This window comes from Fundulus heteroclitus, chromosome 1 (assembly GCF_011125445.2).
Source record: "Fundulus heteroclitus isolate FHET01 chromosome 1, MU-UCD_Fhet_4.1, whole genome shotgun sequence".
Lineage (NCBI taxonomy): Eukaryota > Metazoa > Chordata > Actinopteri > Cyprinodontiformes > Fundulidae > Fundulus > Fundulus heteroclitus.
In genome coordinates this window covers 24,845,751-24,868,636 of record NC_046361.1, presented here as the reverse complement: position 1 = coordinate 24,868,636, position 22,886 = coordinate 24,845,751, and the positions used below count along the sequence as shown (strand labels likewise).

Here is a 22,886-nt window from a genome sequence, read left to right as displayed (position 1 = left end):
TAAAACAAAGGTTTACTATGAAAAAATATTTATTTCAATAAAATCAGAAGTATTGAAATGAATCAGAAATGTTACTTTCTTCACCTCTTCAAAATTATATACCTTCAGCAAATCATAGTAATTTATTATAATAATACACAGAATTAATAAAACGTTAAATGAATAATTCATAAGGAATATACACCTAAAGGGGTTGTGTGATATATCCATTAAACAGTCTTGTCATTTTGCTGCCGAAAAAAAATATTTCAAATTTGCATTAAATCTACCAACTTTTTCCATCTTAGGTTTTTATTAGTGATCTAATATTTCCAACCAGCTTTAAATCTTTCACTTTTTCTTAGAGAACTGCTGCTCAATTATCCCAAAATGAATCCACAGTGGACAAATTGTCACACAAACAAAATTCGAGGGTACCTCCTTAAAACCGGTTCACAGGATGTGGCACAAAGTGTTTGACACACAACTGATGCAGAGTTGGATGACGCACTAAGCGAATGTGACCAGCTCGGAAACGATCAAGGAGCAGAAATGATTCAAATTGCCTTTAAAACCTGACTCTAATGAAATGGTTTGCATGTGCAACTTGCGTGTATAAACACATGTAAATTCAAGTGCTTTTGTGGCCCCCAGGCCAACACAGGGCACTAAGTACTCTGGTTATATAGCTGGCTTTCATGAATGCTGCTTGTTGGGACTTTAATACAATCAACAGGTTCCCTTATATAGGACATTTTTGACCAATCTGTATAATCTGACCCAATCTGTATAATATGATTGAATTAGACTTTGTAAAGTGCCTTGAGATTACATGTTTCATGAATTGGCTCTATATAAATAAAATTGAATTGAAATTGAATTAAATATAGTGGAAGACATTAAATATTTGCATCGATGTTTAAGCCTGTTCTGCAAATGAGTCAAACATACTAAAATAAAAATATCTTTATTGTTGCACAATGGGGAAATTTGGTGTGACAGAATACACCACAGGCACACTAGATGATATGAAAAAAAGCTTACCAGAAAGGGGAAAAACACACTGCACAATCATTAATAGATAATACAGCACATACAGTGAAGTAAGCGACAGAATTGCACCACACCAAGACATTTTCTTTAAATAATATTTAAACTTAGTGACTGATGCTTCAACAGCCATATTATTTCAAGTTCCCCAGAACATGTTCACGTTGTTTTTTTATTTTACTTTGCCTTTTGCGGCTTGTGCTACCATCCCTGTCACCTAAAAATAGTGAACAACAGTCACAACGTGACTTTTTATCTTTGAGAGTCTTTAACTGTACAAACAGACTTCATGTGAATTGTTAGTATGTGGCCAACCAGTATGTTAAAAATTAAAAGCTTCAGCACACAGTGGTGAGACAAAAAGAGTACTAATATTTTTATACATACTGTATATACATATATACAGTATGTGTTAATTGAAAAAGGGACCAAAATCATTATGTTAAGTAGACTACAGAAAGGGCTGGGCAATATAGAGAAAAAAAGCATATTATTAAAATAGAAATCATTTTGATCGATATCGATAATTATCAAAGAAAATAAAAACATATATTTTAAGTGACCCAAAAAAAACCCCCAAAAAAACAACACGTGCTCTCTGAACTCTTTGAAACATGGTGATGAAGTGTTCCTGGGTCTGCATTTGTATTTGGTTGGGAGGATGTGATCTCTGTAGTATTATCCTACATGATAGGCTAGAATGCAGAAGGAAGGAATACTGTTCTTCCATTGAACTTTTTATTGACCCTTTTTTCAATTGAACTACACGTCTATTGATCGATATATATTGCTATTGAATTATCGTCCAGCCCTAGCTACAGAGACATTAATCTGCCTAGGACACATGGAGCTGTCAGTCGAGCATCAGTGTCCTGGTCCCAGCAGTCTGTCAGCAGCTCCTTCAGAGCAGGTCCCTGGGAAATATTAAGCATCCAGTCAACATAAGCATGCTGTTGATATCCAGTCCACACAACCACGATCAAGAGCAAAGCTCCATTAAATACCTGTGGCAACACCTACCCAGTTTTCAGGTACGGAGGGCCTTCTGTTCATCTCAGACACGTGAAAGATGAGCCTCTCCAGCGTTACGTTGGCTTCTAACTCCAATTCATAAGGCAGGAGATGCTGTGGGACATCGCCACCTGTTGATGGAGCTGTTATCACAAACTCAGAATTTTATGTAATCTGCATGCACGATATGGCCTGTTTGTATGGCCTGTTTTCGTACTTTGGGAATTTGAAGCACATTATATTGAAAATAGCACAGAACAGTGTCGGGTTTTTGCGAGCTTAGCAGCACACAATCCTAAAACTGGCATTTCACATGGTTTCACAGGGTAATAGGAAAAGATGGATGTGTTGAATCAGTTTAAAACTCTGCCAAAACAATGTTAAATTACACACTTTTTTCTGATTACTGGCCAAACTGACCAGTTTTGTGCACATAAATTTCGTGGGGGGGTCTTTAGAAGGTATTTCTATTTCTATCTACGCTTTTATTACATTAATTGAGACATAAGAAGCTGAGTTATAGTATTCTCAACTCCTATGATACCTTTCTACCTTTCAGTCTGGTAGCGCCACCATCTGGTCAACATCTAATGGCATCAACATCTCAGTCATTCACAATTTTTTTTATCTATCAAGCAGAATTTAAAGGGATAGTTCAGAATTTTTGTAGTGAGGTTCCATACAAAGTTAATAAGCAGCTAATATCTTTCCTGCAGTATATATGGTTAGGGTTAGCCTGTCTAAAAAACATCATATCATTTTTCTGAACGCTCTACCATCAGGTTTTACTCTCCCGTCGTAGTTGTATGGGTGATTATTTACCCAGCTGTTAACAGTTTATTCATTAAGAAAGGGACGTAGGAGATGGTGTGCCAGCAATGATCTTTCTGGATGAAACATAGATAAACAAAAATTAAAATAGGCACCTGATGGAAGATCCTTGGTGGCTCACAACCTCCTACCTCCAATTCTCGTTTAAACTGTCAGGCTTCTTCGTCTATAGCCTTTAAAATAAAGCCTGATGAAGACTTAAAGGTTTACAAACAGCGCTTGCACATAGCACCGTGATATTTTTGAACATTTAGTTGTTTTAAGAAGTCTTCTTTAGTTTTGGCACCTGTTTGACGAGCCGTTGGCTTCAGTCTCCAGGACCAATTAGTCATCTATACAAAATGAAGCTGGTATATTAGTGCAGGTAACATGTTAAGTGCTTAATTCAATCTCACATCAAGGACACTGAACTTTACCGTTACAAAATATTTTAACTGCACTAAGACGTCAAAGTTGATGCTTTGACGTGTATCTAGACAGTTAGATCTACATTTCCTTTAGAAGCATACATTAAACCAAACAATTGGTAGCAAATTTTCATTTTAAAGCACAGAAAAATCGGAAATCATTTGGAATTGGTACGCAAACAATCTAAAGAACGTAGAACTGCAGAAAATACACAGATCACAGTGTGCAATTTGTGTAATAACAGTGAATTACCTTTAAATAAATCAAAGCAGCGCATCCATATCTCCCACAAAATCAGACCCAAAGCATAGATGTCCCCCTGCAGGCGAAATGAGCTGCTTCTGAGATCCACGGTGCTCTCCAGGATCTCCGGGGACATGTAGTTGAGCGTGCAAAACTGAGGGTGACCCTGGGAGAATTTGAACGGGGATTTCAGATGCATGATTCCTTTTGGAGTTTTAGTAGACACACAATAAGACAACCTCACGTGTTACAGTGTGCAGATTTTCTCTTTCCAACTGAGTTTTCTTTAAATTACATAATTTTCTAGGTAGTATGACTTTTGATTCCAACCAGAACATCTCACCTGCATGTTTGTGAAGTGGTCTTGCCAGAGCTGATGCCCTGAACAAGAACGCAGGATAGTGGAGGATTCAAAATCACACAGGACACAGGTCCCATCAGCTCTCACCAGTACATTAGAGCTGCTGAGGTCTCCGTGGGCGACAGCAGGTTTGTGCATGTCTGTGCAAGAGAAAACCTCAGTGACAGAGTTATTTACATGTTTCCGGGAAAAATGACTGTATATTTTCCATTTCATCTGTAACCTTTTGATTGCATTTCCCTGCGATGAGATTTACTTGTATTCTGCACGGCTGAAAATATAAAAGATTGAGTCGTATGCAAGAACGGTGTCTAACCCCGAACATGCGTAAACTACAGCAGAATGGCTGCATCATCATTGTTTTAACGCAGCTTATTGAGGCAATGCAAGCAGAATCATCTGGATTTCTGGACACAACTTGCTAATTTTTTCTTTTCTTTTTAGCACGCCCTTTAAAACGTCGTCATTTCGCTAATTCCTGCAGTAGAAATCCTTACTTCATTTCCCTTTTTTTCTTCTTTTTCTATTTACAGTTTATATTACCAAAAGAAATACTTCATCGGTTAAGCACTTTTAATTTTACTTCTATAATGTGATAAGTAAGATCGCTACAATGTAGAGATGCAAACACATTTTTGTGGTGTGGGATGCTGGCCAGTACCATTGCTGCTGAGGTCAGAGTGAAGATAGGAAAGTCCCTCCGATAAGGTCTGGCATAGCTTCATGGACAGCATCCAGCTGCTGGTGTGTTTACACAGAAAAGAATGAAGAGAACCCTGAAATCAAATAAGGGATGAAAATCCATCACTCAAAAAGTTCAGTCATTCAGTGCGGTGAGCATAAAACACAATGTAAATCCAGCTTTCAGTTCAAGAAATATAAACTCTCCATGTAAAAAAAAAAAAAGAAAAAAGAAGAAGAAATAATGAAGCTTCCACAGTGTTCGTTATAAACTGTATTTAAATGCAGGTTGATAATTGTTGCGACCTGGCAGAGGGGGCATTATGATCAAAAAAGGTTCTGCTCAAACAGGCTCTGAGGTGTGTATCAACCTTTAAACAAAAGGAAAAGACGTTGTGCAGATGCCGGCAGAACCATCTCCAAAAGGAAGCATGGTAAGAGAGTGTCCGGCCTTGTCAGAGTAAAAGTCCAAAAGCAACATAAACAGCCTGATTTGTCATGTTTTGGTCTCTGTCTGCTTGCAGCCACACTCACCTGGCACCTCTCCAATCAAGATTGTCTGAGACACCTGTGAGCAGCCTCCCTTGGCAGATCAATCAAGCTAATCTACTTGACCTGATCATCTGCCTATGTACACAAGACTTCAGCAGACAGAAAGGTGCCAGATTATTTGAAATCCTTGGATTTGGTAGATATCCAGCGGTGCTTACCCTGCCTGATCTCTGTTCGTGTCCAAAACCTTGTTCTATGTATCTCTCTAACTTGCCAGGCCCTTGTCAGACATCTACGCTGCCTTCTATTTTTACTGGACAATAGCTGTACTGATCTGTACTCATCTCATGACTACGAGCCTTGCTTAGCCCTACGGGTCTGCCTTTATCTGTCCCTCCTGGCTAGACACATATGCCTGTCCTAAGGAAACGATTCCAGCCTCTGCCAACCTGCCTGTGACCTTCTGCAGCCTGCACTCGGCAACGCCAGGCTATTGTTCGCTCCTGGAGAGGGATTTCTTGTCTGCATCCGGTTATTATTAATAAATCTTTTTAAGCATAACACCATGTCTGGTTAGAATATCAGGTTCCCTGTCTGTGCCGGTGCATAACAAGATTAGAGTTTACAAATCCACTCAGGGATACACTTACTTTTTAGAGATATCTTCTGTGGTCTGATGAAAAGAAAATGTAAGTAGGCTACTTGGTCATAAAGACCATTGTTACATTTAGAGGAGACGAGGAGAAGCTTGTTACCTTCAAGTACTGTCAAAAGCACGACACTTCACATCAGATAATGTATGGTTCTGTAAATACCATCTTTTACTAAGATCTCTGCATCTAAATGGACTGATATAACACTTTTCTAGTCATACTGACCACTCAAACCACTGCAACTAAATTCTCTCAATCTCACAAACTAATGTGCACATATTCATACACACCGATACACAGATTTTAGCCATTTTTTTAGGTTAAGTGCCTTGCCCAGGGCCACTTTAACATGTGATAAGAGGGGAGCAGGAAGCAAACCCACAACCTTCCGGTTGTTTAGACAACTACTCTACTCACTGAGCGAAAGTCTACACCGAATAAATTAAAGATCCATATTGTTTGTCAGGTTTTTTTTGCCTTAGATTTAAACCCCTCCATAACTAATGCATTTTAGATGTCTAGAACTTAACGATGACTTTGTTTTGTTGCATCTAGTTGCCATTTGCTAAACCTTCACTAAAACAGGAGCTTCCATTGGAATGGCTTTCCCATAACAAAGTAAAACCTTTGCTCATCACCTATGGCCGCCTTTTAGCACCAAAAAAAACCCCACTATATCATTTTAATATTGTTATTGTTAATTATTGTTTTAATTTGAGATCTTTTCCGTTTTGTTCGCCTACTGCAGCCCCATCAGAAAAATGAAAATAAGCAAAGTAATTTACCCCCAACGTGTTCAGGGTACACGAGAATTTTATGCAGTTTATGTTATTTTGCTATTTGCATTATAACAATAAAGGGCCAGTGCCGACTCACATATTCAGCGTACTGAAGCACAATGAGCAGGCTGCCATCGTCTGCTTTCCTCCCCGTGCCTAAGAACTCCGTAATCCTCTCATGCTTCATCATTGGAAGTTCATAAACCTCCTTTTCCTTAAAATATCGATGCTTCCAGTTTGCAGGGTACACTTTCACAGCCACTACCGATCTCCCGTAGTTCCCTTGATAAACAGTTGCAAACTGCCCCCGTCCCAGAACCTGTAAAGTAAAAAAAATGTTTAATAAATCTACAAGCGTTTAAGATATAAAAGCGTATCTGAACAACAGCGTGCATTCTCATGAAACAAAACCTAATTCTATCTAATTCAATTTCACAGTGAGACTTACCTCCTGTAGTTCAATGTCAGTAATCTGGTTCTCTGGAGCTTTTATTTGACAGGAACACATGTGTTGGACATCTTGACAAGCAAGACAACAGAATATCTTCTAATATTCTAAAATATACATGAAACATTTTAAGATTAATCTGACACACACAAATGTATATATTATTTTTCAAACAGGCCTAACTAACTAACATCTGCGAAGATGTAGCGGAAGCAAAGGGGAGTTATGTGTCAGAGATAAAGTCCAAGGTCAGCTTCAGCAGAGGATGAAAGAGGCCCAAGGATGAGTGGAGATGTCGTGAAAACGTCATCATTGGATAAAAAGTTCAAACAATCATGAAGGGCAGCATTTTTGTGCTCTCTTCAGGTTGTGTGATATAGGCACAAAAAAGCAGGCGTGTTTGTCTGATGAGGTTGTCACAAAGTTGAGATCAAGGTTATAACTGATTTGTTACACAAATGGCCACCAAGGTCCAACCCTGGGATGCTTTATGAAAGAAAGAGATTTGGAGCTTTATCAGCATTCTTCTGCAACAAATCTAGTGATCGAACTGAAACACAAGCCTACCTTCACTCTGGATCCCCGTATTGGCTGAAAAACAGGATAAAATTCAGAAGTACGGTAGAAAATTAGACAAAAAAGTAGACATAGTTTCACACTTCTGGTAGATCTCGCCTAATTCTTTCAAAACCTCAAAAAACCTACGAATGTTTGAAGCTCTTTCACAGAATTTGTAGTTTATCATAGTTATTCATCCAACAAAAAAAGAAAACAAAACTACATTGCTTCTGCATCTGAGAGCTCACTGAAGTTACGTTATATTTCGAGGGGTTCTTTTATCTCCAAAGAAACATGCTTCTTTCCTCTGGTGATCATCATTAACCAACAGCAAGGCTAGTTTTCATGTTCAGCTGTTCAAAAATTAATGTATAAATGTATTAAATAAAGACACTTCTTTTATGGCATGTTTAAATGCAAAATGTAATTTCAGATAAAAGTGTTTAATAATTTAATAAACCTGTGCGATATTGTGACAAACACTCCAACAGATGCCCCAACAATGACTGAAAAGCTCCCTGCAAGTATTTTTCATAGTATCTTTTTGCATGACATTTATTTTAAAGTAAAATAACTTTTTTATGAATACTATATGCAAAATAGATTAGAAAATATTTTGTAGTTTTATTCAGATGTACCACTTGTGATGCAATGCGTTAAAAGTAATTAGTTGCTTATTTAGAGATGCAATATATATATATATATATATATATATATATATATATATATATATATATATATATATATATATATATATATGTGTGTGTGTGTGTGTGTGTGTGTTCATGACATGCAGTTCTTCTTAAAAAAGAAAACAGGGTTTTGATGGCTGTGAAAATCTATCATTAAACTACAGAAGGTTATGAAGCAGTCCAAATGGGCAGCAGTTTGTAAGTTCTGAAAAATTTTTAATTTATTCCCTGATTTCTCACTAATCAGTTAGAAGGGCGATTGGGTTGCACTAACAAAATAACACATTTTCTCTGTGTGTTTTTCCAAATCTTCTGGCCTCAGCTGCACTTGAACCTCATTTCGCTGGCAAACAGCTTGAAGATCAAGTATTTCTGTCAAGGTTGAACAAAGAATGAGACATTGCGGGTTTCGTGGGGGGAAAAATGCTCTGTTTGCAGTCAGCGTTTATTTTATTTTGTTTAATTTGTTTTATTTTGAATAGTCAACTGGACCAACCAAAGTTTTGCTTCCAAAAACAAAACCTCATACAAAATATATAAATATATTCCAGAAAATTAAGCTTACTTTTTTCCTTGCTTCTCCACTTGATGCCAATAATGATGAACACAGAAACGAAGAGAATCACCACCACCACCACCACCACCACCAATGCTGCTTTGAAATTTGTTCCTAAAAGACAGTGTAAAAAATCAAATATAAACTAATTCATTTAGTTACTTATTTTGCTTAAATTCAAGAATCTTTACTGTCATTAGGAATCTTTATGAAATTTTGATGAGACTCTGGCTCAGAATGCACATATAACACATAGAAACAAATCAAAGATATACATTTTCAAGTTGAAAGTATCAACAACTCATCCTGAGAAGCTAAAAAGTGTGCAAATAGGCCTTACCATCTGATAAGATTTAAATGCTCAAGTCAAAGAAGACGGAGAGCAGTCACTTTACCAAATTATGCAAATTATTGCGCGTTTGCATGAGTGTATCAGACAAACACTCCCAGAAAAGTTTAAGAAGTGTGCAAATAGTCATTGGCAAAAAATAAATGTTTAAGTTAATTGATGTTCAAGTCAAAAAAGACAGATTTTTTTTTTTTTTAATTAATTTATTTTCCCAGCTACATAAACTGGTAATTGTTAAGAACAACTGGCTTTAATAAATACCTGCAGCATACATGCGGGGTTTTGGAGGTCGCTCTGGTTCTGAAATCAATGAGATGTTACGGTTGCACATGTCTGTTCTGCATATACAGCTAATAAACTGAGATTTTAAGGGTAGTTGCACATCGCAGGTTTCCTCCAGGCAAGTTTTTTTTACCACATTGCATGCTGAAAATAAACAAAAAAAGGGTAAATGAGAAGACATGAACATCCTTGATTTTTGAAAGAAACGTTCCTCCTGATGATTTTAAGCTCATGATTCTTGGATCTGATACCATGCATTTTTCATACCAAGAGTGTTGACCTTCAGCTGGTAATCGATGACCTGATAAATGCCCACACAGCACTGGGTTTTTTTACAGAGCTGCTTGGAGCCCATCACAAGGCCTGCAGCGGAGTACCTGTGGTACCACAAGGGTCTCACTTCGAAAGCGCAGCTTCTCTTTGGGACCAAGGACTGGTGATATATGTGCATAAAGAGACATTCTGGATGAGGAAGAAATACAAGAGCCTTGATTAATAACTGAATAAGTTCAAACAGATATCTATCTGAGCCTTTTTCCTGTTTGAAAGAGAATAAACACATACAACTTTGTTCTTAAAATACATATTGAATTTCAACCAGGTTTTTTAAATTTTTTATATTTACAGTTGTTTTCAGGAAGCCTGCGGGACATTTAGAACTGCCGTCCTGTGTCTCTCGTCTGCACAGATTACAAGATCCAGGCCCACCGCATCCCCGGCAGATCCATGCTAGATAACATCTACCTAATTCGGGATGTTTTGGAGGTCTCCGGTTCACTGGTTCTAGAAATGGGCTTGATAGTATTGGATCAAGAAATGGCATTTGACCACGTTTAAACACGGCTTCCTCTGGAGAACAATGGAGAGTTTGATTCAATGTTCAGATTCATTGTGATTCCTGTTTCATTCAGTCGTAGCATTAACAATGCCTGCAGATGGATCCAGCTGAAATTTCAGATCTGAACATAAAAGCGTGTGACTGCCCGATGTGTTATGGTTAGAGTTATTCATTGGTTTCAGTTTGAGAATTGTTTGCATTTTTATGATCTATATATGAGATATATTTTTGTTTATGCTTTTTTCAAAAAATATCTTGTAAATTATCATTATCATTTTAGGTGAATAAAAAAAAATTGTGTGTAGTAATAATGTAACATTATATCTTGCCTGTAACACTGGTATTGACATTTTTTTTGATTATAGGATATAGATAGACAAACATAGGCATTATAAGGAACTTTGTTTTTCATGTTTGTTGTATGTAAAGCCAACTATATGTTAAAATGGCCTGCCATTAACCTGACTCTCGCCAGATGGATGTAGTTTTTTTTACCAAGCTCCACGCTGCTCCACATTATCCATACATCCATCTGGCCTGCCATAACTGCTGCAGATACTTTCTCCTCATTCGATAAGGCCCCCTTATACTGTTATTTCATCACATTTCTACTCATACCCACAAATGTGAATTTGTGTCCCCAGCAGTGAAGACTTGTAGTCGTAGTAATTAGAGTTGTATTTAAAAGACTTTGGTCTCACAGATTTCAGATTCATACTCTCATAAAAACTATCCTGGCCCACAAAATGTTTTAGACTCATATATGACAGCAGAATTGTGTGCACAGTATTTTTCTGACATAAAAAATACTAACACGAGTTGTTGGAATCTGCACACTTAATTTTGACAACTTCCTTACTCCATGAAAAAAAATTAACAATTGTTTATAAAGATAAAAAAACTTTTGCATCCAGGTTCATGCACCATGTTTAGCTGGGTTTTTCACACAGTGTGTCAGGCAACAAAACAAAAATACACAGAGGCCTTCTATAATGGACACACGTAGAAAGATTTATCATTGCAAACAGTTATTAAAAAAGATGAACGTAAAATATCCATTGTAAATGAACAGCAATATGAAAGAATGCAGCTAAAAGGAACAAATTTACTTCACTCACCGAAAGCCAGAACTAACAACCACTGCTTCATGGTGGATGAGTATCAGCCTGGAGGCTGGGAAGCTTGAAGTATCTTATGTGGGAATTTCAGAGGAGTTTCCCATGTTAGCCTTCATCACTCCCACTGACACACCTGCACTGCTGTCCTTGCACAAGGACACTAGCTGTTTTAAGATCTGCTGAAAAATACTCCTAGTGTGTCTACCTAACTTAGGGCTGGCAAGAGAGTTTCACAATATCTGAAGATGATTTCTGTTACAGAATGAATTTCCAGATTTTATATTTTGTTTTTTTTAAACACAAAAGCTGTAAAAACTGCAGGATTACTTATGTTCAAAGTATGCAGCCGGACAAAGATGAATAGTATTTGCTTGAAATAGGTTTCTATTTTTTACTTTATTTAGTTGCAGATCTTAATTACCTGTCACTTCTGGATGATGAGCAGTCCGCTGTACTTCTTATGCCCTTCTGGGCAGGAAACAAATCTGAGCTAATTTTTAGTTCACAGAAAAAAGAAAGTAACGTCCGACTCAGAGACGTAAGCTTTTAATTATAATGTCAAAGAAACATTTCTATAAAAATAACAGCAACATAAAAACCAAAATGCCACAGCATAAACATGTATAAACCTTTATCAGCAGGAGGGTAAAAACATAACATTTAATTAAACAAAAAACACAATTCTTACCACCATTATTTCTATCTCAGTTAAAAGCTATTCTTTAGACAAATTTCCAACCTGCTTTGGGGGGGGGGGGAGTAAAACTCAGAGAAAGTGAAATCAGTCGGGTAAATGTGTATTGGATTTGCAAAGCCCCAGGCTTTTGAGTGGCTACACAAAAGGGGCTGTTGAGAACCATTTCTCTAATGAAGTGCTGTCAGCTTGTATGAGGAACCAAGTTTATTTTGACTCACAGATAAGAGGATGGTACTGGAGGTAAAAACAATTCACAGCTCACTGACCGTGAACAGCAGTAAAGACTACTGGCATCTTGTGGTCACCAGTTCTGCATTACAACCATAATGGGTAAAACAAAGGATGCCTATGTGGAAAACGACCTAATGTCCACCGAAAGTATGGTGGAGTACCTATGAGCACGTTTCTCTTTCAAAAGGTTTCTGGCAACAGGGATTCTTTAAATCATCAGGAGATTTTAAATGAAAATATCAAACAATTAGTCAATTAGCAGAAGAAAATTGTCAAATCAACAGAAACTGTTCTCCAGACACAAAACGTTATTCACGGACATCACGATTTCAAGACTTAAATGCCAAAGGAAAAGACTCCGGAATCTGAACAATCTGTAAAAAGTAAAAAAAAATTAAAAAAAATTTGTATGCTCAAGCCTTACGAAATTGTATAGGAACATGTGAAGAGCTATTTGGCAAAAAAAAAAAAAAAAACAGTTGTGCAGGGCTTTAATATGATTGAAATTCTGATCAAAAGTATTATACTTGATTTCACTGAATACATATTCTAAATTCAGAAGTGAGGTTTCTCCAAAACTATGTTACTGCAATGCAAGATGGTCTTTACACATCCCTTCCATTTCCAGGGGTGCTAATAAGCGTGCAGTTCACTTTATATAACTTCATATATGAGTTTATCCTGAAATTGTTGTGTTTTTGTGCATAGGAAGTTATTAAAAGGTTCCCATGATCTGCTTTTGTGCTGATGAGCAACAAAGACCACTTTTTGAGAAAGTAAACTATTCTGAAAGTCTCTGAGACAGTGTTCTTATTGTGAAGCAATTTAAATACAATTGTACCAATTTATCTGTCTAGCAGCAGACTGACTCACCTGAACAAAATGCACACAAGCTCATTTCACTCATTTTGAGATGCATAACATGTGGGATTAAAGCATGTTTGAATGAAGCTTTGTATAAAATGAAACATTAAGCAGTCATCACCTACACAGGCCCCCGCATTGCTGCCCTGAGAGTCATGAGGAGGCGCTTGCGTCAGGGCGTCAGGAGGTCCCGAGGGTTGAGGATAGCCACCAGACAGACATCGTAGCTGTCGTGCATAGCAGCTCGTCTCTCCACAACCGTCCACACATTGTCTGCAGGGTCTAACTCCAAAATCTCCTTGGTGATGATCTCATGGCGACCTGCAGTAAACGGATTCTGGTGATGCTTCACCTAAAATCTAATTTACAGAAACACTGTTTCATTCATTGTCTTAAATGCATCTATTCTGATACATCCAGGATTTACCACATTCCTACAGATTAGGAAATGACACTGACCGACCCCTTTGTAGTAGCCACAAAGGTAGAGCTTTCCTTCTACCTCTCCTATGTTGGTGGCGTTGGTTCGAAGGGAAAGTAAGGTTGTAGGCAGTGCTGGACCGGGCCTCCAGGTGTCTGTAACTGGGTTGTATATTTCTACAGAGCTCAGACAGCGGCGCGATTGTCCACAATCCTCACCGTCACATCCTATACCACCTGTAAACACACAGAATGGAAAAAAAAGTCTCTACTTACATTCAGAAAACTTAAATTAAATATCAAGTAAGTTTGTTGTATGCCTTTTTTAACCGTTTCCACTGAAGATATTTGGTCCAGTGATTCTGTGTTAGCCGTGCCTCTTTTCCTCAACTAAGTCAGATGCTGGAACTAAAGCATGCTTGATTTGATTTCCTTTTTCTATAGGAAGTGTTCCTGAATCCAGAGCATCTATATGTTTAGCTGTGGAATTTTTTTGGGATGGAGAAATCGAAAGCTTGTTTCTTTTTTTGTACTTTCCATAGAAAGTATCCCTGGCCCAATGCATTTGTGTTAAGCTGCTTCTTTCACGGAATGAGCCACTGACAGAGCTATTTCTGCCATTAAATGTGTGTGCTCTTTTTATTTCAGCTTTCATAGAAAGGTCACCAGGATCCGTTCTGTCTCTCTTTTCAGGACAGAGCCATTGACTGAGTTGCCATTTGCTACATCTACCTTACTTTTATTCCTTCCCACAGAAGGGGCTCCTGGCTTAATTATTCCATTGTACAGTTGAGGTAGGTCTCCTACCTTGGCAGGGCCATTGGTGATTATTTCTGCCATCAATTGATGCTATGCAAATAAATATAACTGAATTAGGATAAATAATGTGTATAGGTAGCATCTTCCAAAAGCTGACCTAATATGTAGATTTCTCCGTTGAGGACAGCTGTACCGCAGCGGTACCTGGAGTACTTCATCCTGGCACACTCCGTCCACCTATCTTTGGCAGGGTCAAATCGAAACACTCTGTTACTCAGCTTGTCCGGCTCGTCATCCGGCTGGTCCTGAAAAACAAGAGGGAACAGAGAGGCAAATCAGAGCTAAAATAGGGAAATTAGGGGAATGCTTTAGAAATCAGAGACCTTTCCTGTTAAATTATGGAGGAAAGTTAAATGTTTGCTTGAATTTTATCAGTTAAGGAATGGACTGCTCGGCAATTTTTAAAACATGCTTTATTGCTACCAGCAGAGGGGGCCAATGCATTTTCAAGTGCATAGAGGTTGATAGAGAGAATGATATGAAATTTTACCTCAAATTTTAATCTGCATGAGGAATTTAAAATGAGCCACACTTACTAAAGTAACAGTTTTTATTTCAGTATCTTCTTTTATATTGTTCTTACTGGTTTCTTTTTACATTAAAACAAGCCATGGCAAATTCAAAATTAGAAAAATATTAGTTAAAAGTCAACTAGGAGCCAATTCAGGAATGGACTTTTGAATCAGTATTTATCATCATTATAATCCTGCTTCTTTTTTACTCACTGCTAATTCAGTGTGCATATTTATTATGATTATTATTATTAAAACATTTTTTTAAAGTTTGTCCATGCCCACACAATGCATCTTTGGGATACATTAGTTCATACATCCCTTGCACACTTCCTTCATCCTGTACCTGTGGGGTCCAGCCTCCCAGCACATAGAGATGCTCCTTCAGGCTCACGGTGCAGTGGCAGGCTAAAGCAAGTGGTAAAGGAGCGAAAGTGAGCCAGCTACCTCCTCTCTTCAGTGACCATCTGACCACGTTGTCCGTTATAACATAGTGATGGTGCACTTTCATCTGACCGCCAATCAGGTACAGAGCATCTTCGACCAACCCCAATGCATACATGTCTCTGTAGGGTGCAGAGCACAACTTTGCCCAGATTTTCTCTTTTAAACTGTATCTGAAACATAAACAGGCAGTGCAGATATTTAGAGCAGAAAAACTTTGAAATGTCTTCAGATGTTTCCACATACAGTGTCTTGCTGAGTATTCATATCTCTTTTTTTTACAGTTAGTCTCTTTACAACCCCATCTTTCAGTGTACTGTATTGGGATTTTGTGTAACTGGTCAGCACAAGGTACAAAATTGTCAAGAGGAAAGAAAAGGATTCATGGTTTTCAGATTGCATTTTGATTCAGCTCCCCTAAAGACATGTAAATCTTTTGATCTATGTATCCACCAGCTAAGAACATCTGGAAATGAAAAATTTTCTCATTCCTTCTTGCAAAACAGGTGAAGCTCAGTTACATTAGACGGAGAGCATGTGTGGACATCTGTTTCCAAGTCTTGTCACATATTCTGAATTGGACTTAAGACTGGACTATTGTTAAACATGAATATGGCCGGATCTAAACACTTCTATTATAGCTCTGGCTCCAAGTTTAGGATAAACCACAACGTCTCAAGTTGTCTGCAGCTCTAAAAGGCTTTTTACAGAATTAGTCTGTATTTAGCTTCATTCAACCTCCATTAAGCTCCTGTTGGCACAGAAAAGTGTTCCCACAGCATGATGCTGCCACCACCAATTAGGGATTGTGTGTTTAGGGTGATGTTCAGTGATTCAAATTCCCAAGTCCAGTTTTTGATCTAACCAGAGCACGTTCCTTGCCCGTTTGTTGTGTCCCTTGATGGCTTGGGACAAACCGCCAATGTGATTTTTAATGAGTTTTCTTTCAACAAGAAGAAAATCCTTCAAGATTTGTTGAATAACTATAGTTGCCCTTGCAGTTGTGCAGCTCCATGGACCATTACCATGGATGTCTTGGCTGTGTCTCAGAATAATACTCGCTTTTCCCAGTCTGTCAGTTTATGTAGATAGTAGTGTCTTGGTTGTTTTAATGATGTTGTTTTCTATCCATCTTTAAATGATGGATCTAAAAGATATTAATTAAGACTGATATCAATTTACACATTTGGAATGTTGCTAAATTATAAGTCGGATATTGTGAAGGCAATTGTTTGCATTGGGCTTTATTCAGGGGTTTTGTATAAAAAGGGGCAGAATATATGCACACCACACTTTTCAGATTCTTTTGTTAAACCTTGTGGTTGTAAACAAGTTCAAGAGATATGAATACTCTTTCCAAGTCAGTGTCCTAACTTGTAAATATCCAGCCTCTTCCTCCTGTGTTGATCCTCTGCATCTACAGCCAGCAGTATGCTGCTGCCCCGGGCCACTGCCCCTCCTGTGATCTGGCCCTGACCTCCACAGTCTCTCAGTGGAGACGGCATGTAGCAGGTCCTTCTACCACGAGGTGCAAAACAAAAGCTGAGGTCTGCAAGTCCTCCCCGTCTCGCAGGCACACCCTCAGCGTCCACGCCACCCAAACAGAGCAGCAAATCCGTCGTCTCCATGCCATAACGAAGAGGCGGGCGAGGCGGAGCGGACGTCTCACAGAGACCTGCGGTCTGGAGGGCAGCATCGATCATCCCAAAGCACTCGGCATGCCGCAGCAGTACCTAGCACGTTTAATTCTAAGTTTAGAAAAAGTCTATTCATCTAACAATCTTTTATGTTTGTTTGTTTTTTACCACCAGTGACGTTAAGTTTCTCCAATTGTACCTCACCGGGTTCCTCCTCCTTGCTTTCCGGAGAAATCCAGGGTCCACCAGCTCTAGGCGTACATGTCTGAGCAACTCCACAGCCTGGGCTTCGCTCTGCGGGTTGTTCCTGTGCCTCTCAACCCACCGCAGCACCAGCTCAAGCAAAAGTTCCTCCTGTGAAATGTTGAGGTCATCCAAGCTCAAAAGATCCCCGAGACACTGGGCATCCAGGTCCAGCACTTCTTCTTCCTCGCAAACCTTAGAAGAGCAGGGGAGAGACGGCATGAAGCGAAGGAGCATTGCAAAGACAACAGCCAAGGTTTGTGAAGAGAAAAGCTGATATGACAAGAAAGAAATGCAATTTTTGAAGCCTCTAGTTGATGAATGAATGAAGAAATTCAACATTAATTTCTTCACCTGCGCAAAGTGTTGGCAGATATATTTCAAAGCGCAGTCAGCTAGATCAGTAGCACCAAGGTCTCTGGCCCAGTAGTTCAGACCAACACAGTTTGAGGCGTCCATATGGGCCTCCATGTGGTTCTGACACAACCTAAGTAAGGCAACGGTGGAAGCAAAAGCTGTTTAGCTTTCTGTAATGGTTAGTAGCTGAAGGAAAAAAAAATAATGGTTGATTTTAGTTTCCTCTCCCACCTGAAAGCTCCATCCACATGGAGCAGGAAGGCAGCAGCAGCCACTCCCTGGATGTTGTCGTTGGAAAGGGGAAGTTCAGCGCAATACATGTACTTGAGAAGCAGCTCAAGGCTCTGTGCAGGAGTGTCTCTCAGAGGCACCTCTCCTCCTCGAGTTTCCTTCAGACCACATGTAAACATGGCCTGCAACCAAAAGACAAATCAGTCATTTTTTTTACAACCTGCTCTTGACATCAGCTGCAATCTGTTTTGCAAAAAAAAAAAAAAAACTGTTTCAGTCAACTTGCATTGTAAAATCTATGCAGAAAGGCATTTTCACCTGGAAGTAAGGGCTGAATGCAGACAGCACCACCTTGTGGCATGGGAAGGGAATCCCCTCTGCTAATAAGACGACATCAGTGAGTTCCTCAGCTGCTCTCATTCTGTCAAGCTTCCTGAGCAGAAACGACCCAAGCTGCTCCTGGGCAGACGGCTGCACCTCAGTCTCCATAGGGGTTTCTTGTAAATGTCTGCAGCACTTTTGTCAGGTTTGAGAATAGAACTTGTTAATGCTGGTGAAGATTCTCAGTCAGCCAGGTCATGGTCATTCCAAAAAAATTAAAAAAACAAAACATTTGGACTTTCTTTTTTTTTTCTTTTTTTTTCAATTCATGAAAAAAAAAAAATTTTTTTTTTAGATACCACAGTGTATAAGGGCCCTAAATTTGAAAAAGACAATAAATTGGACATCAAAGTATATTTTAAGAGCACAGATATGCATGTGTTGCTGCATAAAAAAGAGCTTTCACCCAAAATCCCAAACACACGTGCCGTGGATTAGTAAAATCTCAATTAATCAGGTTTCACCGTATTTGTAGACAGAGGATTTTTCGAACGCAGGTAAAACTTTATTCATTGCTTTGAGAAACAAAGGTTACTCATGCCTGCAAAGTAAAACACTGTTTGAAATCCTTTCAAGATAAAAAAAACAACAAGATTCTAAGTTTTGAAAAGATTCCCTTGATCACCACTTATTCTTCTACTAATACAACAGTCAACAGGAAAATAAAGGATAATTTCAGTCGCTTGATTTTTAATGCAGAGGTACTTCCAGAAAGTTGAGTCATTTCTGCCTACAGAAGTTACAAGAACTTGAGAGATAATTTTGGTTAAAGCCAGACTGACAATACTCAAGCCTCCCAAACCTCCTTTGCCTCCTCTGCAACATCAGCTACCATAACTATGCAGACGACACACAGCTTTACATCACCATGTCACCAGGTGACTATAAACCAGTTCAAGCACTGAGTAAATGCCTAGAAGAAATCAATACGTGGATGTGCCAAAATTTTCTTCAGTTGAATAAAAACAAAACAGAAGTAATATTTTTTGGACCAATATAGGAGAGATCAAAAGTTAGCACACAGCTTCAGTCACTTCAACTAAAACCACCAATCAGGCCCGAAATCTGGGAGTAGTGATGGACTCAGACCTGAACCTTCAAAAGCATCTAAAGACAATTACAAGGTCGGCTTTTTATCACCTGAGGAACATTTCCAGGATTAAAGGACTAATGTCTCAGCAGGATCTGGAAAAACAAATCCATGCGTTTATTTTTAGTAGAATTGATTACTGTAACAGTGTTTTCACAGGTTTGCCTAAAAAGTGGATCAGACAGCTGCAGCTGATCCAGAACGCTGCTGCCCGCGTCCACACTAAGACTAAGAAAGTAGAGAACATCACCCCAGTTCTAAAGTCCTTACACTGGCTCCCTATATCTCAGAGAATAGACTTTAAAATACTTCTGTTAGTCTATAAATCCCTGAATGGCTTAGCACCTAAATACATCACAGACTTGTTATCAGCGTATCAACCATCCAGACCACTAAGGTCTTCTGGTTCCAGCCTGCTCTGCATACCTAGAACCAGAACTAAACATGGAGAAGCAGCATTCAGTTCCTATGCTCCACTTATCTGGAACAAACTTCCAGAAAACTGTAAAAGTGCAGAAAGCCTGAGTTCCTTTAAATCGAGATTAAAAACACATTTGTTTAGAATTGCCTTTGAATGTTCAAGTTAAAATGTTTTACTGTTTTCAAATGTTCTTTTTTGTTTCTACACTATCCCTACTTGCTTTTATTCTGTTTTATTTTCCTATATTTTAATCATGTAAAGCACTTTGCATTGTCTCTGTACTGAATTGTGCTATATAAATAAATTTGCCTTGCCTTGCCTTGCCTTGCCTCTGTGAAGAACAGATTGAAGAACACAATCTTTCCAGTTCATCAGAGGTTCTCTGAACATTCTAAAAAAAAAATGTTTGTATAATAGTTTGTATTGAATGTGGTTTACAATGTGTTGGAGAAACCAGAAATTTAGTTTCAGTTTGAATGGTTGAACTCAGATATCAGAATCAAAAGAGAAACAAATCCTCCGTTAGTTAAGCATTTTATTTCACATGGTTTGCAGTCTTTCAGAGTCGCTGGCTTGCAGAAGATTTCTCTTTGGATAGAAAAAGAAAGGAAATAATTGGAAAGGAGGTATATTTTTTCAGTTGGATACTAAAGAACGCCATGGGTTAAATCTTAGATTTAACTAAATTGGATGGGGATTTTAGATTTGATATTGGCTTTAATCATTAAATTGGAGTGTGTTTCTGAATTGTGTGAGTCCCGTATCCCTAACCCACCTCTTTTCTAAATCTTAACTGCTATTTTTTAAATATCTCTCTCTCAAATCTTAACTCTTTTCATTTATTTATGCCTAAACCTTTTTGTACCTAACCCTACCCATCATACCTCAACCTAACCTGGATTTTATCCTTCATCCTTACCCTCAATCTTACACCCAACTGACCCAAACCTATTCATTTTTTATCATCACAGAGACTGTATAACAACACATTTTGAGTGTGACAAAGCCTGAAGAAGGCTGTTTTGGAGTTGAAACGCTGCGTGGGCACACTTTTTGTTTCTTTTAAATGCTTAACAAAGCAACAGAGCTACTTTAGTTTACAAAAATAACATAAAAACATAAAAAAGATTTTTTATTAACTTTTACTTTTCAGATATTTTACATAAATTTTTTCAAGTCATAAGCATTTAATTTTACATTGTTTTAGAAAAAGAATTTAAGCTTTTCTTTTACGGATAGAAAATAATCTAGTTCTTGCTAATAGCTAAAAAACATTACTCAATCACCATCCTGGGTGAATTTATGGATGAGGACCAGTGCACTACGGTTTGCTATGGAAAGCGCCAGCGTCGACTGCAGCATTCCTGGAACCAAGCTCCTAGGGTCCCCCAGAGGATGGACCGTGCACCTCCTCTCTCCATTTGGAGAGGTAATCAGTCCGCTTCCCCTAACCTTTACCGGCATATACCTAAATCTAATGACACCTTAGTGCTAAACCTAACCCCTAGCTCAGAAAAAGGTCCTCAAAGTCCTTACTTTGCTAGTAAAATGACCAAATCATTTTCTTGCTCAGCTGCAAGTACAAGAACACACACACACACACACATATACTTGCTGAGAGCCACGGCTTGATGTCCATTGACTTCTATTCATTTTCAACCCTTTCTATTTTCTAACTCTAACCTAAACCATAAGGCTCCCACATACTGGTTGTGGAGTCTGTGCACACTCAAAGTGGACTTTGTGCGGGGTCCGCGCAGACAGGTATGTGCAGAGCTCAATTTCTACCATCGTACATGGAGTCACACTGTAAACTCCTCGTTCGCAAGACGTGTTTTATATGTGACACCGAGCTTCATACACTGAGCTGCTCCAAGCAGACGGTTGCAAGGGCGTGCAGCATCGCAGTGGGTGCCTGCTGGAAAAGAAACAACTCTTGGTGCTCAACTAACTAATCAAACATGCCACCCTCCCTTCCCCCGCTTCATACCACAGGCAGAAAGTGTGGGAAATGCAGGATTTTGTCACAAGAAATTTAGGCAGTAGCTACGCTCGGCTATGAAGGATAAAACGCGAGGAGCTTCTGCGCGGCTCACAGTATGCGTACAGTACACCCGAGTATTTGGGAGCCTTTACCCTGGGCTCACACTGACTCCAGTGTGGGTTACGGTTCTGATCCAGTGCGGGCTTTCCACAAACCCTCACTCACACTGCCCATCCGAAAAACAGTGCCCAGCTGCGACTCCAGATTCGGAAAGGGTGCTCGCGAGAAACGAAGTTAACATGGTCCTTTCTCTTGCTGTCCCTCATAAATAATCTGCTATGTTTTTTGTTTTCTAAGGCAAAAATATTCCATGTCATCCTCCAACAGCCCCTCTGTTTCCTCATGTTTCTGTGTTGCTGTTTTGTTAACACTAGTCAAGTTAGCGTAAGTTGGTTGGGTGATTTTATTCTGAATTCACCGAAACTTTATTTAGTCTTGCGCCCAACTTTGTGGAATAGGGTGTTTTCACTGACGTCACTGGCCAACTTCCGGTCCGCCATATTGGGTGGCACACTTCCTTATCTCTAGTTGTCTTACACGTATTTTCGTATCGCGAATGGATAAGTACACCAGCGGGCTAGAGCGACCAGATAAGGACGTATATCTGAGGAAATGTTCCGTGATCGACCATATGGACCCGTATGCCCTCCACGGTGCCTTGTTTAGCCGTAATCCAGATGCATTACCTGGTGTTCGGTGAAAACCCTCTGCACACTCTTGAGGAAATGAGAGCTTACAAGGGTCTAGAGGCTCACAACCAGTTCACATCTGGTTATGTACATCAAGGAAATCGCCATCATACGTGGACGGGTGAGTTTTAATAAGATGGTAAAAATGTAAACAATCCGACGCAAATGTGTCGCATGCTTCTGCGGTGGCTGGCGGCCGGCGGCGGGCGGTGCGCGAAGGCGCTTGGCTGCAGGGCCGATCGACGCCGCTCGCGGCTTTAATTATTTAAGCAGAACAATGACCAGTGCAAAATTAAGTTGTATTTACCGTATTGGCGCCGGTAGGAGCTGCAGATCATAAAGCCAGCAAACAGTGGGAACACAGCAACTCGTTCAAAGGTAAGCTGCGCTCAGACGGGCTCTGGCCCATGCTAGTTTAGTAGCTGCTAACCGTCAGTGCTAACAACCACTCGCGCATGTAATGTACTTTTAACTTGC

The 22,886-nt window shown here is 39.1% G+C and overlaps 3 protein-coding genes across 6 annotated transcripts in view; 1 reads left to right on the top strand and 2 right to left on the bottom strand.

The window, feature by feature from the left end:
- Window positions 1-1,735: 1,735 nt before the first annotated feature.
- Window positions 1,736-12,691, bottom strand: LOC105935861 (bone morphogenetic protein receptor type-2). Of its 3 annotated transcripts, XM_021323538.2 has the most exons (12): window positions 11,330-12,691; window positions 9,641-9,835; window positions 9,353-9,517; window positions 8,752-8,856; window positions 7,504-7,527; window positions 6,937-7,007; window positions 6,586-6,807; window positions 4,545-4,659; window positions 3,866-4,023; window positions 3,532-3,688; window positions 2,050-2,171; window positions 1,736-1,943 (listed from the first exon to the last, which is right to left on the bottom strand). In XM_021323538.2, the coding sequence occupies exons 1-12, from the start codon at window positions 11,358-11,360 to the stop codon at window positions 1,845-1,847; spliced, it is 1,464 nt and encodes a 487-aa protein (XP_021179213.2). In that variant the 5' UTR covers window positions 11,361-12,691; the 3' UTR covers window positions 1,736-1,844. The 3 variants fall into 3 exon arrangements, with proteins under 3 accessions (XP_021179213.2, XP_035994519.1, XP_035994523.1); XM_036138626.1 differs by having other exon boundaries at window positions 9,641-12,691; XM_036138630.1 differs by having other exon boundaries at window positions 6,937-6,974; window positions 9,641-12,691.
- A 42-nt stretch (window positions 12,692-12,733) lies between these two features.
- LOC105935856 (kelch repeat and BTB domain-containing protein 12) overlaps window positions 12,734-22,886 on the bottom strand; it is an 11,488-nt gene continuing 1,335 nt past the window's right edge. Inside the window, exons 2-10 of one of the 2 annotated variants that reach the window (XM_021323535.2) lie at window positions 18,103-18,300; window positions 17,785-17,966; window positions 17,551-17,683; window positions 17,158-17,391; window positions 16,691-17,049; window positions 15,219-15,489; window positions 14,458-14,605; window positions 13,581-13,778; window positions 12,734-13,442 (exon numbers count right to left, since the gene is read on the bottom strand). In XM_021323535.2, coding sequence (XP_021179210.2) covers window positions 13,294-13,442; window positions 13,581-13,778; window positions 14,458-14,605; window positions 15,219-15,489; window positions 16,691-17,049; window positions 17,158-17,391; window positions 17,551-17,683; window positions 17,785-17,966; window positions 18,103-18,273 — 1,845 coding nt within the window. In that variant the 5' untranslated portion in view covers window positions 18,274-18,300 and the 3' untranslated portion in view covers window positions 12,734-13,293. Of the gene's footprint in view, window positions 13,474-13,580; window positions 13,779-14,457; window positions 14,606-15,218; window positions 15,490-16,690; window positions 17,050-17,157; window positions 17,392-17,550; window positions 17,684-17,784; window positions 17,967-18,102; window positions 18,301-22,886 lie in introns of both variants that reach the window. The other variant, XM_021323536.2, reaches the window with a different exon arrangement.
- Window positions 17,345-22,886, top strand: part of si:ch211-117c9.2 (solute carrier family 26 member 6) — a 25,312-nt gene continuing 19,770 nt past the window's right edge. Inside the window, exon 1 of the mRNA XM_036138601.1 lies at window positions 17,345-17,452. The gene's annotated coding sequence lies outside the window, so the exon portion shown is untranslated. The remainder of the gene's footprint in view (window positions 17,453-22,886) is intronic.

Coding starts and splice junctions, on each gene's coding strand:
- LOC105935861 (XM_036138626.1), bottom strand. CDS start 9,935: ATGTGTTTATTCTCTTTCAAACAGGAAAAAGGCTCAGATAGATATCTG. Junction 6,808..6,936: donor CTGACATTGAACTACAGGAG/GTAAGTCTCACT, acceptor TTTACTTTACAG/GTTCTGGGACGGGGGCAGTT. Junction 4,024..4,544: donor CTCTGACCTCAGCAGCAATG/GTACTGGCCAGC, acceptor TCTCTTGCACAG/ACATGCACAAACCTGCTGTC.